Below are 15880 nucleotides of genomic sequence, written 5' to 3' on the forward strand. Positions count from 1 at the left end.
TCTGATTTTTACAATTTTACATTTTCATTCTTTATTCAATAATACCATCTTTCAAAAGGGGTTCAATTTTTTTTTATAAAGATACAAGTTTAAATATAAATTATATAAAACATTTTAAATTTAAGATAAAAGGATAATGATATTTCTATGGCTTAAATTTTGTAAGCTAAAACCAGTGTAACGAAATGGTAAATGACAGGTGTCAAATAATGTGGAAAATTGTACTAAATACCATCATGACCAATAATACCTATACTGACAAATATGGCCAATAATATATTTTTTTAAATCCCAAAACAATTGTCACTAAAACAGTTTTAGATTTGGGCTATTTTAGTCAAATATATCGGTCGAGTTGCCAGATTTTGGGCTAGAAAAGAGATTATAGCCCAATCTAGGTATTTATTTGTTGGCTATTTTTTCACGATTTTTCTGAAACCATCTGCTAGATAGTCTAGATCTCAAATCTTTTTAAGGGGGAAGACTACAGTGGCCATTGTCTACTTTCGCGCTATTCCAAGCTGAACTCTTAATTTTGTATTTTGACTTATAAAATTAATATTTAAGTGTAGAAAAGCCTCTTGTTTAGTGCCTAAAATATTTTTGACAATTTTAAATTTAAAAGTAATTAAGTTTTTACGTTTTAATTCGGACCCCCGGAGCTAAACAAGTTGGGCAAGCACAAAAACTACCCTTTAGTTGGGACCTTATGTCTCATTAACTATTAATATTAGAATATCAAAATTATTTTAAGCACTAGAGGAAGGTTCGGCCTAATAAGAAAAATATAATTCAATTATGTAATTGTTAAAACAGAAACGTTCAGCTTGAACGAAAAAGAGGCTTTTACTGTATTCTTCTCCCTTAAAGCGGTAATTTATTAATAGTCACCTTCTGCCACTATTTGACACTACGTACCATGTTTTGCCACTGGCACGGACTTTTCTCCAAAAAAATGGCATTGAGGTTAAATTGGCCAAGACAGTCTTCGTGTTTCTCAATTAGCAAAAAGCATTAGTGACGTCGCGTCCGACATTCTAAGACTTACTCTCATTTCCGTCAGCCTCCGTTTAAACTATTAATTTATCGGATGGTCCATAATTTACGTTTAAACATGTTCGATCGGACATTAAAGCGAGATAATCCTCCAAACATTGGACGAGTTATATTCGAGACCGCAGCGCCACAACGCGGCGGCGGCGGCTACACGTACAGCGCGTGTCACCCAAAATAAACCAATTCAGAGATAAATCTAAAATCAATAAATTTGTCCTTCGAGAACACGGGCTGACCTGAAAAGGCAATCAAACCGTTTTGCTCACTAATTAAATTAAACTCGATAAACGGAGAGCCCTGGTCGAACGTCTTCGTCAAGAAAAACGAAGACTTTAAAAGGGATTTTCCAGCCGGTATCATTAACTATTCAGGGAAATCGGACGCGGTAAGTTTCCGTTCCTATCCGCGCGCGGTGACATCCCGTGTGAATGCAAACCACGCTTCCGTATTCAACCTCTAAAATCCCAAATATCTATATAGAATTTCGCTTTACACCCTCGCCGGAAAAGGCCAAAGTATTATTTCGTTGAAGGGGTTTTTTTTTTATTTCGTTCAGTTTGGCGACAAACTGCAGTTCGCTAGTCGGTAATTAAGGAGGTCCCTCCCACTTTTTCCCACTCGCTTTGCTCTCTCTAGTTACGCTAGAAAACATTTCTCGCATTCCATTCTGAATTAAATTACAGAAAAGGCTCTTCATCCCTCTATGTACGATCGCGTCAAGTGCTCTCGCGCGAAGAAAAACCATTGGTTCGAAGTGCACGAACTCGTGGACCAAAAAAATACCTTGAACGCAAAAACTCAATTTTCTGATAAATATCTTTCGCGATACAAAGTCGTACAAATAATTCGCCTTAATTCGTTTTTGGGCTGCCTGGAATTTTCTATTTATTAAAGATTTTCGGAATAGAAACTAAAATACTTTCTTGCTTCATTTGATCATGGGCTTTCCAAAAAATATAACTCACCGTCCCACTGCGGATTTTATTTTGAACGATAATTTTATCGCGCCTAGTCTGTAACGGTCATTGACTATGATTTTCTCCGAATTTTTCCTCCTGCATGTAGTAGATTATATAGCTCCCTTTATCCTACCAAGATCATACCTGTAATATCCTTGGTAGATGTGGCGATGACAATTTAGCACGCGCGTTTTTAAAACCACCACCCGCGTACAGAATTCAGCAGTAGAATCCCATGGAGATTTTTCGGTTTCGGCCACGGAATCAGTAGCGTCTACATTTTGTATACAAGCCTAAACTCTAATTTGGGGTCTTTGAGATAGCGGCCAATAAGAAATAACTTGTAGTCATTGACGTCAATTCCAAATTGTTTTGGCGTTCTACTAATTATTTCTAATTAACTACGAAACTGAAAGCAACGAAACTTTATATTTCGGTATTTTAAACTTAAGCGCTTCGTTTAATAACAAAATTAAGTCGGTAACGAATAATTTGCAACTTACTCTTTAAATTGAGTATTAAATATACTCTATCAAACTATTACGCCAAAATAATTAACGACACGAAAGTTCTATATAATTATTTTATTATATAGCAGTACCAGGGCTCCCACCAAAATCCGAGAAAAAATAGGGAAATCGGGGATTTTTCAGGCTAGAAACTGGGTGAAATTGGAACCAAATTTTGAAAAGTAGGAACCAAATAGGGACTATTTTAAGAAAAAATAGATCTTTATTTTAACTGAAATTTTCACAAAAATTATTTTTAAAATAGGATATTTCTAAAACTGACGTAGTTTTAATTTGTAAAAATATTTTTTTACTCAAAATTATATAGTTCAACTTTACGACAGGGAGGCTCATTCTGAATTTTACCGAGTATTTCAATTTAGCCGAGCTCGTGGCACCACCTAATGTAGTAAATTATAGCTATAAACGTTAATCGATACAATTCTGGTTCAATATTATAAGCCGATGGTACTTTTCAGCAAATTTACTAGAAATAGGGTAATTTAGGTACCAAATTCCAATTTTAAGGTGGTTTAAGGACCTCGAAAAAAAGTAGGCGCTTTTTGGTATTTTAGGGACCTGGTGGGAGCCCTGCAGTACTGATAGTCAAAGTTGACCTAAATGTTGGTGAATATTAACCACTTCGAAAATAGTAACCAAAACGTAACTTTCTTAGTAATTGTACTTTTTATTTTTCCTTTGACATATTAGTTATTAAATTACTCTTTTTCTTAATGTTTTCATTCTTTTCACTTTTTTTATCTTTGATGACACCTCAAGTATGACTAACTTAATATATTAGCCAAATTATAAAATAACTTTTAGTAACCAAATTATAAAATAACTTTTAGTAACCAAATGATAAAATAATTTTAATTATCCAAATGATAAAATAACTTTTAGTAACCAAATTATAAAATAACTTTTAGTAACCAAATTATAAAATAACTTTTAGTAACCAAATGATAAAATAACTTTTAGTAACCAAATTATAAAATAGTAACCTTTAGTAACCAAATTATAAAATATTAACCTTTGGTATCCAAAATATAAAATAGTAACCGTTAGTAACCAAATTATAAAATAGTAACCGTTAGTAACCAAAATATGAAATACAAATTTAACAAATAATTAAAATAATAAAGATTTCTGGGTCCACCTTAGTTTCTCATACGTGTGTAAAACTATTGACTTGTAAAAATAACAATTGAACCACCAAAGAAGTTCCAATCTCACGTGACCCGCGGTCAGAGAAAAATATCTGCTATCGGCCGAACCACGGCGTGATAATACTCTATACAAACGAGTATGGTCAACTGGTCAAATAAGGGTGAAAGTAAAAAAATACGTAAATGCAATTTTAAGGCGTCGTAAATGAATGGCGACGTAATTTCGAGCCTTAGCCGCGAATTTGAATGGCAATAAAGGGGAATATTACGGCTCCAAAGTACCCCTAGATACGCGGACGCGAAAATAATAAAAAATTAGTCGTAAACGAATGCCATAATCCAGCGAGCACGGTTATAAACTTTCTTCTCTCCCCCGATTCCGCCCTTGACAGTGGACCAAAACGTTTTATTACCTCATACGATAAAATTCGGAAAAGTTTTCCCGCCGGCGGGAAAAGATAGAAATACCGGTGTACCCCACTTAAAACACTAAGTGTCTTTTTCCCTTTGACTGTGTACGCGAACATCATCAGCCGTTGCGTCCGACTGAGAGAAGAAACCTTCGAAAAATCAAAGCCCCCACTCGCTTTCCTCGTCGTCTCACGCGGAGATAAAGCGCGCCACAGTCTCGAGTGCTGCCAGCGTTTCAGAAATAATCAGAGGATTCGCCGCGAAAAAAATTCAAACTGCAGATTCAAATGAAACGAGACGCCGCGTCTGGGAAAAACGCTACCCCCCGCCCCACCACAGACACTTCATCCGTCACATTTTCCAAATTTAATCGTCGGTTGGTTAACGTTATTTATTTCCTAAATTATAATATATTAATCGTGACCTTTGACTTTATTTCATAACCTTATTGTACAAAACTGTTACAATTTCAAACCGCGTTAAGCTTGTACAAGATTTTACGATGTTATCTGTCGTAGAGCCGTCAAAATAATCATAATTTATCACTAAACCATTCCACGTACTCTTAGAATATAATACACAAATGCTCCTACTTTTGAGATCATTATAATACACCATAAATTTATAAAAAAAAAAACCCACATCTGACACTGCTACGTAACTAAGCAACAAACTAAAAAAATAATTGAATATAATTTAAATCACGATTTAAATCGAATGATTTGAAACAAAATCTTTCATTTAAATCAATTCCAATGGAGAAATTAAACAATAAAAAAATGTATTTGAAAAAATCTGAGTAAAACAAATTAATAATGATAATTAAATTTTGCTGGTGATTATTTAGTTTGTTTAACCAAATTTGCCCATAAATTAGACAGGAAAAAGTATTCCAAATATATTCAAAATTCTATTAAAATTAAAAAACCGATTAATTCAATATATTTCAAAAAAAAACTTCGAAACTCGGATTTAAAATTATACACGCGTAAACAATTCTACAGTACGAAAGACAATCGAAAAGTAGACAGGCATAAGCCCTCTTGAAAGGCAAGGGATAACAACCTCTTTCGAATGCCGGTTCCCGGTAATGAGTGAGTAAGAAAAACTGTTTTCTTCAAAACGCTCTGGCCAAACGGGACATCTGGTCATTATAACGTAAACGCAAGCGGAACGATTACTTAATAAACTAGTAAAACTTTAATGACAGCGCGATCCCTGTCCTTGGCTCATTCTCAAAAGCGTAAATTTAAAAAAAAATCGGTTATACTTGGTAAAATATATCGCGTCTATACGACATAATCACGCGTGTCAAAATCGAAGTACGCGAAAAACGAATTAAAATAGCGACTTACCAATTGCCAGATTTCCTCCAAACTATTGATAGAACTGGAATAGCAGCCCGTGTCGAGAATATCTTGCAATTCCCTGAAAATATATCCACTGGGTAGCACGTCCATTTTGACGGTTGAATTTAGCCGACGGTTGTTTACAATCAAAGAATCCGAAAAGCAAATAAAGAGGGTTCGAATGGCAGGTTCGACGTTGACTACCAGAGATACCGGCGACTTGACCGCGACTCGCGAAGAAATTGGGAGTACTTTAAACGACAGACACAGTTGCGGACTATATAAACTCACGCAGGGAAGGTTTAAAACCGAGACGAATATTCAAAACAGGCGCTATAAACACCTAACGCACATTGTCACTTGAATACGCGGCCACCACTCTTCCAACAGAGGCAGACCTTGTCTGACTACGACGAGCGAGCAACTGAAACCCGCCAAAAATTTACTCGCCCGTAGTTCACGCAACCGCCGCTAGAGGTACGCGCCGCCAGCTCGCTCCAATCCGAAGCCTCCATCGATTCGAGCAGAAAGGGGAAGGAAATTTAGTGGCGCTCCACGTCGCGTAATATTATAACGCATTTTAACTTCGCTTAACGAATTATTTTCAATATTTAAAATTCCAACGATGGAAGAGCGAAATCAATGTTAGGCGAAGTGATAATGACATAGGTAACGTAATAAAAAAGTATGACACGTTTGTAATGGTTTTTACTTTACCCTTTATTCATAGTGACGTCAAAAATATTTATAGAAGGCGCCATCCGGTAACGACTTTTAACGACACTGATATATTTGTTTTTTCTCCCTTTTTATATTTGAGGCCAAGGCCTACCGAAATTTACAACACTTTGAAAATGAAAACTAAGGCTTGTTTTGACAAAATTATGATGAATTAACGAATAAGAACCTAAAATGTATTATTAAAAAAATGGCTTCGAATTTGGAGGTAAAATTATTTCGTATTTAGCACTTCATGGTGTAATTTATCAACATCAACCTATATTTTCCGGTTATTATCTGATTTTTTTTTTCAATTTGATTGACCAATAGTCATAAAGAAACCCCACGAGTAACCCACAAAGATTACTAAATGTCTGGATTATGCTTCGCTAATTTTTTTACTAATTTGTCAGTGATGAAAAGTGCAGCCGGAAATTAGAGTCAGATGAATTCCATTTACACTCAGAGCGCATCCTTTTTTCGTTTTCTATTAATTTTTAAGTTTAGATTGCTTTACGAAAGTGATCTTCGAGTACTCCTAGATCGATATTAGAACACTCTTAGAGCGGTAAAAGAAAATCGGTACTAAATAGTTTACCACGGCTAAGTGGCAAGCCCGCAGAATATCTTCATGGGCCTCTTAAATTGTTTTTCTTCAGAATGTCTTAGGGGTTTTTTTTTTCATATTCCAGAAAATGGAGTTTTATAACACTAAGGAATCAAAATTAATAGGCTTTGGCTTCATAAACCATGCAAAGACTTCGTACTCGATTCCACCCAGTGTTCCAATTTTAAACAGATCCATTAAAAACATTAAACCGAAATTTTGAAATTAATTTGTTAGAGCATTTTATGAAGAGTGGTTCTTTGGAATCTTAGACGCAATGTTAAAAATGATACTTTTAAAATTTGCTAAAATCCAGTACTAAATATGTGCTTAAATAATTTAAGAGTATAAAATGTAAATGTAGTTATAAATCGAATAGAATGATGTTCATTGTGCAATAAAACAAGTTATTACGCAGCATACAACAAAGAGATTTAGCCAGACATATTATTCCGTACTAAAAATTGAGATTAATTTAGAATTACAATTATATGTTTTGTAACATATAAATGCTATCAAAGCTTGGTATTCGGTTTAAATGAATATTTTAACAAATAAACATTTTTATAATAGATTCAAGTTGTAAAAGGTTTATGGGGCAGGTATTGCTATAAATTACAGAACCAGTATAACAAAGCAAACTCAGCGCGGAAGGATTTGTTCCGAGTTGGAGAAGTTGGATTGCAGCATAAAGTATAGGTTTCGACACTATTTTTTAAATAATCTGAATGTCAAGGTGCTGAATTGGGTATTTGGATCGAGGGGGTAGTCACATTAGTAATCATGTATACAAATCGTAGGTAATCACGCTAAATCGCTTAAGAAAATCACCGGAAATCACCGATAAATTGTGAGAAATCAAAGGGAATCACTTACCAGGAGAGTATCCGAGGTGTTTATTGCCGATTTTGTTCAAAGTCGGGCGTAATGCAGACCTATATGAGATATGAAATTTCCCAAAAGGAGACGTTGCACTACCCATTCGTTTTGCTATAGCAACCGAAAATGTTTTTGATCACTTACAACGATAAAATCTCCATTTAAAAAAGCATGGGATTTTCTCGGTTTCACAGGGTCCTAGCTACGAAAATTTGGAAAAATTTTGAAAATCACGAAATGTGTAATTTGGACCACATTTAGGTAAATTTCATCAAGTTTGGGTAAATTGAAACATTTTTAGGGTAAATTTGTAACAAATTTTGGGTAAAATAAGGGAAAAATCTTATTTTGGTTGTAAGTGGTCAAAAACATTTTCGGTTGCCATGGCAAATCGAATGGGTAGTGCAACGTCTCCTTTTGGGAAATTTCATATCTCATATAGGTCCACATTACAGCCGACTTTGAACTAAATCGGCAATAAACACCTCGGGTACTCTCCTTGTTAGTGTTTTTCTAAAATGATTAGTCAGATGTACAAAAATCTTACAAGCGACTACCCCTTCGATTTCTGAAGACCAGACCAACAAGATAAAAACCAAAATACTAAACCTTTTAATATTGAGTTTTGAATAATTTAATAATAATAATTTTCTACGAATAGTTTCCTGTTAGACAAAAGTTTCCTTTTAAAATTGATAAAACGAGCCTTTATTTTTAGATGGTTTCAGGATTGGCAGGGTATAAAGTGCTCATAAATCGCCATCTAGACGTTTGGAAATGCTCCAGCTTTCCTGATGGAAGAAAATCAATTTGCAGGCAAACTTTGTTTTTAAGCTTAGAGTTGATGTAATGACTGAAATATTTCCCAACTTGTTCGAAACAAATCAGATATTGTAATAAATAAATTTCTTAAATAATTTTTGTTCTCAATAAGCGTGGTTTCCATTGCCGCTCGTAATGGAGTGAATGAACTGGTTCTTAGGCCGTCAATGGAGAAAGTTTAAAACCTACACAGTCAAAACATTCTATCTTTGATAAAAGAATAACGATAAAGTCTTTGAAGGTAAAATGTATATTTATTTTATAGCCCTATATAAGTTTTTACCCTTGTAAAAATTTAAACCTGATCAAAGAAATGAATTTCAATATCTAGTTTCATTTGCGGTGTTTATAAACAATTTGCATTGAAATTTCAGAGAGAGAGAGAGAGAGAGAGTTCAATTTTCAATGATAATTTCAAATTTCCATAATATTATCTATCATTAGTCAACAGTAATATTCCATAAGTAAGACACTTCCTATGCTTACTGAGAGCTATTCGCAACTCGCAGCACACACTCTTTAGCGGGGGTCATAACTATGGGCTCATGTATTGTTTGATAGGGCTTCGCTAGAGGGCGATTTTCTTTCGGGATAACATTATTCCATGAGTTTTGTAAACTGACTACGCGCGAGGCAGTGAATTCAATACAATGTCTATACAAGTATAATATTTGCTCGTATCGTTCTAGGCATTCGTCGTAGCTAAACCTCGCCATAAAATAACCCCCATGACACTATTCTACGTCACAGCTAGTCACGAGGGAAAACACCTTATGATCGTGTTAGGCAAAGAATCGCGTGACCAACCACCATTATCTTTCTAATGTCACGGCCGACATAAACTCGTTACCATGGCAACGAAAATAGACCACAAATTAAAACCGTAATGTATCAAAACTTTCTTGTTCCACCAAGAATCTCCAAGATGAAATCGTTTTAATTTAGTAAATTTTTATATTTTGATACCATTCCTTTAATTAATGTCAAATACGAAGATTGTGACAAATTTTAAGCGTAGTCTTTGATTATGTTTGTTAGCCATAACTCATCTACTTCAACCCTTAAAGTTCAGATCGAGGGAATCCACGAAGCAGAAGTTTCAATTAGAAGTGGATTAGGTATACAAATGGGCCTAAACTCGCTATTTCGGAGAATCCTGCTCATGACCCACCCATATCACAGGGAATACCTAAAGGATGTATCAATTGCACTGGTATATTTTGAAAAATTTACTTTTAAAATTGATATCCAAAAATTATTTCTTTGTTATTAAAGCTGTAAATAAACTTTCTTAAAAAAAATGTGACTTTCTTTAGGTTAATTTTAAAATACATTATTTGATGGAATAGTTAAATGTCATTTACAAGTGTCAAAAACTTGTATTTTTAACTTTTGTTCGAGTATCAGATTGCGCCTAAATTGATGCTAAATTCATTGCAAAATTAATTATATTTGAAGTATAATAAGATAATATATGAACAGCGCACTTTGCAACGCTAGAGCGCGTCTATTAGATCAATCTACAGATATCTACTCATAATTAATTGCATGTGTCCAAATTGAAATATCGACGACGTTTTTAAGTTATCAACGCATTTTACACATTTAAAACGCAACATTTCCGTTCTTTGATTGCTAAAATACTATTATGGACATTGAACACAAAAGCACGGATTTTTTGAGTGTACAATTTTTAGGGTGTTTTGCAGATCCATGCACTAGCAAAACTCGCTGAAGTCTGATAGATTTTACCACCAGGAGAAAGACAAATTGAAATGTTAAATTACTTTAAATTTCCAAAGATATACTTGGAACATCAAAAATAAACTTGTTTTGAAAAGCCTGGCATCCCCTGATGAAAACGAACTGCTACTTCTGCAGACTACATTTTTCCTAACTGTAGGAGCGATTTAAGTAAGGGTAGTGTTTCTGTCTCGGAGTGATAAATAAAAATAAGAATATCCGCATCATTTCGAGTTGGCAGCAAAAATTTCCTCGTGCTTTTTCGTGGGTGGTGGTTCTGCCACTCATCCGCAACAGTCACCTTTACATAAAACTTAACAAAAATTACTTACAAGGATGTAAAATAATTATTACATAAGATCCTACAATTCAACGACATAATTTGTATTATAGATGTATTGCAAACTCTTAACTATCGACGTTTAGCAACTGGACTTGCTTGTCCCAATCTCAATTTCTAAAGAAGCAGCAACAGTTGCGTAATTATTCTTGTACGTGATTTCTTCAGCATTATTACTATTTTAATACTTCGCACTATAATAATAGCTCACGATGATTTGTATGATTTTTACTTTAAATAACTTCTGAATATTTTGAATGCTTATGATCAAACATTATTTATGTTTTAATTTTTGAAACGTATCATGAAGACAGAATGAAATGATATGGTGTAGGCATGGAGCACAGTGTGTCAGAATTTATAACCAGGTGTACCTAATAACAGAGACCATACCACCGGGGGCCTATCATCTTAATGCCCTACGCCAACGTCCACCTAGCCATGACAGGTGACAAATAATAATAATAATAATAATAATAATAATAATAATAATAATAATAATTATTATTATTATTATAACTCCAGCTGACACCTTGCTGACACCTTACCTACGTAGGTAAAGAGTCAAACCCTTTGGAGAGAGCTCCTAAAGGGGAACGACGAGCACACAGCAGTCCAAGTAACCCGGCACAGCTGGCACCGGAGATCCCTGTGTGACTCCAAAAGGCCGGGAGATGGGTCCGCCGTGCCCTCATACGGAGGCCCGCCGCCCCACAGCAGGCTACCTAATCCGCCGAGGCAGCCAGTTTGCACGGACCCTCTCCGTTAGCCTGAGCCGAAGCTTAGTATCCAGCCCAAACCTGACCGAAGTTGGAGGTGGATAGGACCATTTGATCAGAGCCAACATCTCCCAGTGCACCACCGCCCTTATGGGTTACAAGAGCCGGACCCCGAATGGGCCGAATCCCCGATAAAGCCACCAGTTATTGCACACTCTAACCCATTGAGGGCCAGGCATGGAGCACAGGAGAACGTACCCCCCGAAATGTATGACTGTATGATCCAAATGTTTTAGATAAATCAGCTAGGCTGATTTTTAGTTCCACATCGAGATATATATATCGAAGTGGGACTATTGCTACGGACGGATTGTCGTTAAGTGTTGTATGTTTGTTTGTTTGGCGTGGAAAAGCGACGACACGGTAGATGGAGCTGCGAAAAATAGTTTATTAATATATTTTATACTAGTGGCTTCACCGAGACTCGAACACAGATAGCTGCGGGCCGCGTAATCTCATAAAACCGATGCCTCTACCAACCGAACCAAACCGCTCTGTACAGATCTTACTCGGAACTTCTAATCTTTCTTTGCAACGCGGGGGGATTTGTCAAGTTAAGTTGTCGCAATTCCCGTTCGTTTTTCCGCGTTATTTTACGTATATTTACGGCGTTTTAGGGTCAAGTTAGCCTCAAACTTCGCCTAACCCCGCCCCAATTTCGACCCCTTATGGAAACCGTGTATGGTCAGAAGTAATAAATATGTGGCACAAAATAATATTATCGCCTTCTTGGCGAACTTGTATAGTTTGTATAGTTGGTCCAGAGATTTGGTTTCATTCGAAAGAACTCTTCGACGCGCACGCAGTGCCGATAATTTCCGCTCCCTCCGAACCACCCCCTTAAAGGGAAAGTGATCGAAAAAAAAACAAGTTAGTCTCATTCGATAGAGCTCTTTGACGCGCACGCAGTGCCGTTAGTTTCCGCCCCCTCCGACCAACCCCCTTAAAGGGAGAGTTATCGAAATAAACCAATTTGGTCTCATAGAACAATAAAAGTAAAAGATTGAAATCGTCTACTTGAAAGAGTGAGATCAAAAAATCCAAAGCAGTCGAACTTAGGGCGTGTTGCAAAAGTCTGCTTTGCTAGTATCAAACATGTTAAATTCAATAGGCTAGCACTTTGGCTAGGGCTTTGGCCACAGGCCCTTAAGCTGAAACGTATCCGACCATGGGGACAGAATCTCCGTCTTGCCATATTCATAGTACATAAATACATTCTTGCAATAATATGATTTATGCAGTTGTTAATAATCCATATTAAATATCTGCTCTAAGAAAATACTAATTTAATCACCGAGATAATATAAAATCACATGGCCTGAACAGCTTTTGTGTTGGTTTGCCCACCCGGGTATCCTGAGGGTGGGCGGTGGCCACTCTTTAACATAGGATGGTAAATTATATATCAAACGCTAGGAAATCATATGGCCTCAACAGCTTTTGTATTGGTTTGCCCATCCGGGTATCCTGAGGGTGGGCGGCACCCACTCTTTAACTTATTATGGCAATTTATATATCAAACGATAAGAAATCACGTAGCCTCAACAGTTTTTGTATTAGTTTGCCTACCTGTGTCTACTAAGGGTGTATGGGTTTGCCCACTCGAATACACTGATGTGGAACTAATATTACGGCCTGGGCCGACTTGTTTTTTATAATAGGCACCGGGACCGTTTTAGCTCTTCAGTAAGCCTTAGGCCAAAATCTCTCATTTACCGACTTTTCGGACCTTCGTAGGCCCTAATTTATCCTAAAATTTTCGTACAATTCTGTTCGAAAAAACTATAAAAATAAAAAAATATTACACTTTTCATAAACTTTGTCGGTTTCCTGAGACTTTTTTAAAATAGAGTGACAAACCTGTGCATAGTAATAAAGCTTTATTGATGTGTGAAAGGTCCTCATTCGACAGTCTTTGGTCAAACAGACATATGAAACTGACAAGGAGAGTACCCGAGGTGTTTATTGCCGATTTTGTTCAAAGTCGGGCGTAATGTTTGTAGACCTATATGGGATATGAAATTTCCCAAAAGAAGAAGTTGCACTACCTATTCGATTTGCCATGGCAGTGTGTCAGAATTTATAGCCCGGTGTACCTAGTAACAGAGACCATACCACCGGAGGCCTATCATCATAGTGCCCTACGCCAGCGTCCCCCTAGCCCGGACAGGTGACAAATCCAGCATCGGTAGCAGAGCCCTACTACTGATGGTCGCACCTTTGATGCAAGCCACTCAACCCAGCAGAAGGTGCAGCAATGGGTGGACCAATCCCCACTTCGCACACAGCAGTGGGAGTAAGAGTAGATGCTATAGCAACTCCAGCCGACACCCTACCTACGTAGGTAAGGAGCCAAACCCTTTGGATAGAGCTCCGAAAGGGGAACGACGAGCACACAGGAGTCCAAGTAACCCGGCACAGCTGGCACCGGAGATCCCGGTGTGGGTCCAAAAGGCCGGGAAACAGGACCGCCGTGCCCGCATATGGAGGCCCACCGCCCCACAGCAGGCTACCCAATCCGCCGAGGCGGCCAGTGTGCACGGACCCTCTCCGTTAGCCTGAGCCGAAGCTCAGTATCCAGCCCAAACCGGACCGAAGTTGGAGGTGGATAGGACCATTTGATCAGAGCCAACATCTCCCAGTGCACCACCACCCTTATGGGTTACAAGAGCCGGACCCCGACTCCCCGGTAAAGCCACCAGTTATTGCACACTCTAACCCATTTAGGGCCCGATTTGCCATGGCAACCGAAAATGCTTAAAACCCAAAATCTCCATGGAATTTTCTTCGTTTCACGTGTAACGTCACAGCGGTAGTGTTAATAGTGGCCGCCATGACAGTTACCGTTTTTTATCAATAGACAAATTACGCAGGGTTTCAGACGACAACACTCTATTCCAGTTGAATATTCATGGGTTAAATATATTCATGATATCACCTAATTAATATCTAACCATTTTTTCTTTCGTCGTGTATCCTTTTTTGAACAAAAAATAATTAAAATCAATATCATAATATTGCCCAAAACAATTTACCTGTGTATCCTGCTTTACCATATAATAACTATAATCTATTAAAATGCTTTGTTCAAAGATTTACTTTTAATGGTTTTCGAACTTCCTCCTCTCGCCAAATTTGACTATAATAGTTGATTTTATAAAATAAAAAGTGGTCTTGCCCAACTTGTTAAAATGTTGCTCTTACGTCACAAGACCCAGCTTTATTAGTGTATTCCTCGCACGAGCGATTTGCACGCGCTCTAGAAAAAGCTATATTCCTCGCGACTGTAGCGCGCGCTCGTAGGCTTGTCAAAGTAAGAGACTGTGACGTAAGAGCAACATTTCAACAATAAGGCCACGTTAGTTTATAAAAAGAACTATTACGAATGTATTTGTAAATTTATATAATTAAATTTTATTTTTCAAAAGTTTAGGAGTACAATTTGGGGGAGGTACAAATATATACCTAAATATACTGAACCCGGGAGGGGGGGGGGGGTTTCCCATATTCGTCACGCCTGGGAAAGGTAATCGAAGCGAATTAAACCATGGCTGGTGTTTTTTATTTTAAACCATTACGGAGGTGGTAGCCAGGGCTGGTGTTTTTTTATTTTAAACCATTAATTTTAGTTTTAAAAGAGTGTATTATTTTCATAATTTTAAAAATTGCTACCCCAAGGCTTTTTCTACCCGTTTGAATTAGAAAGTGACGTATTGAGTTTTGCCTACCGAAAAGCGATCGCCATCTATGGGTGAGTTGTTGAATCGTTCAAGAAACGTGTAAGGCGCCATCGGTGGAGAAATTTTTTCACTTATCGATTAAATCACAAGTAATTTTTTTAATTTGTATCACATTTCTAAAATAAAAATTAATACTTAGCTTTCCCTAATATCATATTATGTACTACGTATGGGTAATAACCCTAATGTAGATTTATTTGTTTTTTTTGTGACCAAATTTTCTTGTAGTTAAATTAAATTGTAGTAAGTTAACGTAGTAACTACCAACCACAGTAAGAGAAATTTGTGGTGTTAAAATTATTATTTACTACTTTTTAACAAAAAGAAACTACGAGGTTCCACCGAGATTTGAACTCGGATCGCTGGATTCAAAGTCCAGAGTGCTAACCATTACACCATGGAACCACACATTGGGCGGGAAAATAAATAAACATTTTAGTTTAGTTTGAATTATTTGAATTAATATCTCAGGGATTCGAACCGGTTTAATATTTGGTGACCAATTTATATTAATGCAGCCTAACTCTAGTCCCGTGGAACCTATTTGAAGCTGGCTGGCAAAACTAACTATCTAAATAACGTACTGTACTGTACTTTTCAAATTGATGAATCAACATGTCTGTTACCGTTTCCAGACCACAAATATCCTTAATTTGGAAAAATCCCGTACAAAATTAAGATAAAAATCCACAAATCTAAAACTAACGAATTTTCCCTCCCATACAATTTATATGACAAACCACAATAATTCTGGATTTTACCAAAATACCAATCCCGTTCACAAAAGAGGCAAATGC

The 15880-nt window shown here is 36.7% G+C and overlaps 1 protein-coding gene and 1 non-coding gene across 2 annotated transcripts in view; both read right to left on the bottom strand.

Moving 5' to 3' along the window:
- LOC149947521 (Krueppel-like factor 7) overlaps nucleotides 1-5862 on the bottom strand; it is a 166861-nt gene extending 160999 nt beyond the window's left edge. Inside the window, exon 1 of the mRNA XM_090171429.1 lies at nucleotides 5460-5862. Coding sequence (XP_090027555.1) covers nucleotides 5460-5564 — 105 coding nt within the window. The 5' untranslated portion in view covers nucleotides 5565-5862. The remainder of the gene's footprint in view (nucleotides 1-5459) is intronic.
- A 9554-nt stretch (nucleotides 5863-15416) lies between these two features.
- Nucleotides 15417-15488, bottom strand: TRNAQ-UUG (transfer RNA glutamine (anticodon UUG)). The gene has a single exon. It is a non-coding gene; the product is annotated as a tRNA-Gln (tRNA).
- Between the last annotated feature and the right edge of the window lie 392 nt (nucleotides 15489-15880).

Source organism: Leiobunum rupestre, chromosome 4 (genome assembly GCF_980474605.1).
Source record: "Leiobunum rupestre chromosome 4, qqLeiRupe1.1.hap1, whole genome shotgun sequence".
Classification (NCBI taxonomy): domain Eukaryota; kingdom Metazoa; phylum Arthropoda; class Arachnida; order Opiliones; family Sclerosomatidae; genus Leiobunum; species Leiobunum rupestre.